Source organism: Mustela nivalis, assembly GCF_964662115.1.
Source record: "Mustela nivalis genome assembly, chromosome: 17".
NCBI lineage: Eukaryota > Metazoa > Chordata > Mammalia > Carnivora > Mustelidae > Mustela > Mustela nivalis.
Window position 1 is genome coordinate 12,231,826 of NC_139036.1, and position 3,537 is coordinate 12,235,362.

Consider the following 3,537-nt stretch of genomic DNA (forward strand, 5'->3'; position numbering starts at 1 on the left):
TACCCTTCTTCATTTTTTCCTTCCTTCTCCTAATGTCCTGCATGCTATGCCTTATGTTCCACAAATAAGTGAAACCATATGATAATTGTCTTTCTCTGCTTGACTTATTTCACTCAGCATAATCTCCTCCAGTTCCATCCATATCAATGCCAATGGTGGATATTCATCCTTTCTGATGGCGGAGTAATTTTAATAGTCCATTGTGTATATGAACCACATCTTCTTCATCCATTTGCCTGTTGATGGGCATCTTGGCTCCTTCCACAGTTTGGCTATTGTGGACTTTGCTGCTAGGAACATTGGGGTGCGTATGGCCCTTCTTCTCACCACATCTGTATCTTTGAGATAAATACCCAGTAGTGCCATTGCTGAGTCATAGGGTAGCTCTGTTTTTAACTCTTTGAGAAAATCTACAGTTTTTCAAAATGGCTGTACCTTTAGCATTTTGAAAACATCTAGCAGTTACACTGGTCTCCCATGAGAAAACAAATTTCTTTCCATAGGTCATGCTTCCTATTACTAATTAATCAGTCTGCGAAATTGTTTTCTGTACTCAGGACTATGCTAGGTATATGGAGAACACAATATGATATTAAAAATGGTTCCTGTCTTTCAGGAGCTTATGATGTAGTTCAGAGAGCAAAAGAGGCTGCAGGGAATTCAGAAAAGTTGATGATGGTGTCTTGCTGCTCAGGACACAGTCTGTCAGAGGAGTCACCTAGCAAGGAGAAGCCCTCCCTGAGTGAGAGGTTGTGGCTAAGAGTTCAAGACTGAGTGGAGAAGCAGGAAGAGATGACGGAGGGAGGGCCATGCACACCACAGAGGTCTGGATGTGATATCATGGTCAGAAATCAGTGAAATCAGTGGCTTTTCAAGGTAGAATGATATGGAACAGATATATCTCCAGGGGTTAATCAGGCACGTGTGGGGAGCAGCTTGTGGCAGGGAGAGTACAGACTCAGAGGTCACTGCGGGAGTCCCAGTGGGACTGGATGGCACAGGCCTGAATCAGGAAGCAGTTGTCTGCAGAAGGACAAAGGTGTGGGTAGAAGAGAGTGTTAGGGACTGTTTAGCAGGACCTAGTAGGTGACTGGACTTGGAGAATGACTGTTGATCCATTTGATTTGGGAAATATTCTTCAGGGTTCCATGCTACCCTCCTCAAGCAATTAATAAGCATGCCAAGTAAGGTTACTCTTCTCAGACTTTCAACTTCTAGGCCAGGAAGTGTCTGAAATGGTTCACAGAAAAAATTCTAGAGATAGTCATGACAGGACATGAAACGGGCTATTATTCTATTCACTGTTCTTCTCTGGATTGCCTTAGCTTTTCTCTTTTGGCAAAACCCTGGTTTCTAATATTCATTCACTGGTAAACTGCAAACACTATCTCCATTTTCCTTTCCCTCCTCACCTTTGCTAAGTATGTACACATATTAAACAGAATGCCCATTATATATCAATATATATACTGGCTGTATTTTGTGTATTGTATATTGTCAATTTTTAAAAATTGGCAAAATTTTATTTTGCCAATTAAAAAAAACTTGCTATTCTGGGTGCTTCTTCTGAAATATGTGATATCCATCCTCAGTTTTTGGCGGAGGAGTTGTGAGTCAGCTAGCTCACACACAGACATGAAAATGTGGTGTTCCCCCTAATAGTTACTCAGGATGGAGACCCTGGCTTTGGAAACAAGTATTTGATAATGTTGCTCTGAAGAAGATGCTGGTGGGTCCTAACACTTTATTCCTAGGCTATGTCAAACCTCAATTTAGCTTCACAGTCCTGGGTTTATTTCCTGAAGAAGAATCTTTTAAAAACCATACCCCATTCTCCAGTACAGATATATTTTATCTTAAAAGGCGAGCGGAGGATGCAAACATTTTGCTTTTATTAGCATTTTAAACATGTTTCAATTAAATACTCATTAAATTTTTAAAAATAGCCAATTTCCGTCCCATTTCCTGACATGCATTATGCTTTTCTCCCCCCTCCCTTTGATCCATCTTCCACCAGCTTTAGCTTTTCTCCCCAGTCCAAGGTAAACCATATTCTACTCTGGTCCATACTATCTACTTTCTTCCTATCCTTCCAGCCACCCCTGAAGATCCCCACTGCCCACATCCACACCTTCAGCATGAGAAAGTCAGTGGGTGCTTAGGGGCATGCTGGTGTCCCGCTTTCTCATTCAGGTGGTCGCTTCCCCGTCAACACCCTTTTCAGGGCACCCTGAACATCCGGGTTGCGGAGGCTATAGATGACCGGGTTCAGCATGGGGCTAAGGATAGTGTTGAGGATCCCAATCCCCTTGTCCTTATCTGAGGCTGACACCGAACCCAGACGCATGTAACTGAAGAAGCCAGTTCCATAGAAGATACAGACTACAGTGAGGTGGGAACCACATGTGGAGAAGGCTTTCTTCCTCCCCTCCACTGAACGGATTCGTAGCACTGCAGCGGTGACATGGGCATAGGACACTGAAATGAGGATCATGGGGAACACCCCCATGAAAGTGGCCCCCACGAAAAGTAGCTGCCCATTGACGTGGGTGCTGGAGCAGGAGAGCTGGAAAAGGGGTGGGAGGTCGCAGTAGAAGTGATTGACCACATTAGGGCCACAGAAGTCAAGCACAGATATAGCCACTGTGTGAGTCAGAGCGTTGATAAAGGAAATGGTGCAGCAAATGCCCACCAGGGCTCCTTGGACTTCACGGCTCATGCGGGTGCTGTAGGTGAGGGGTTGACAGATGGCCAGGTAGCGGTCATAGGCCATGGCTGTCAGGAGGTGGCAGTCCACACCAGCCAGGAGATGGAAAAAGAAGAGCTGTGAAATGCAGGCAGCATAGGGGACACTGCACTGGTGGTCCAGGAGACATGCTAGCATCGGAGGGACAGTGACAGTGATGCATCCGATGTCTAGCAGAGACAGATTCCCCAGGAAGTAGTACATGGGCGTGTGGAGTTTGGGCTCCACAAAGATGGCAGCCAGGATTCTGAGGTTGCCTCCAACAGTGATTACATAGGCAAAGAGGAAGATGACAAAAAGGATGGGTTGCAGTCTTATGTTTTCTGTCAGGCCAAGAAGGATGAACTCAGTGACAGTTGTCCTATTCCCCCAGGCACCTGGCTCCATAGACTGCTTCTGAGCTCCGCAGTGGGAAAAGACCTGAACCTGCCACAGGAGGAGAGAGACGCATAGTAGGCACCTAATCTGAGACTACTGGATGTTGGGGATTGTGGCGTGAGCACCTACCAGCCTAGAGCTTGAGTGGTCTCCTGGAAGCACCATGATGCCAGACATGAACCCTTTAATTGCTTTTTCAGGCTCAAGTCCAGAGGATGCTAGGGAAGGGACTGGGGCAGAAGAAACTACTCTGTGGTATAGGGCACTGGCTACCTCACAACATTTTTAATAGCTATTGAGGTTGTGTTGGTATAGAGTGACTGAACAGTAGTTTTGACTAGCTCAATGAATAGATGAATGTATGATGTTCTAGAAAGGACATTATAGAAGAGTAGCAACAGCATAAAGAACAG

The 3,537-nt window shown here is 45.3% G+C and overlaps 1 protein-coding gene across 1 annotated transcript; it reads right to left on the reverse strand.

Annotated features, from left to right (window-relative positions):
• Window positions 1-2,185: 2,185 nt before the first annotated feature.
• LOC309851083 (olfactory receptor 3A10) lies at window positions 2,186-3,133 on the reverse strand (the record flags this gene model as incomplete). Its single annotated transcript, XM_082705856.1, has 1 exon — window positions 2,186-3,133. One exon carries the CDS (start codon window positions 3,131-3,133, stop codon window positions 2,186-2,188), a length of 948 nt encoding a protein of 315 aa, XP_082561982.1.
• Between the last annotated feature and the right edge of the window lie 404 nt (window positions 3,134-3,537).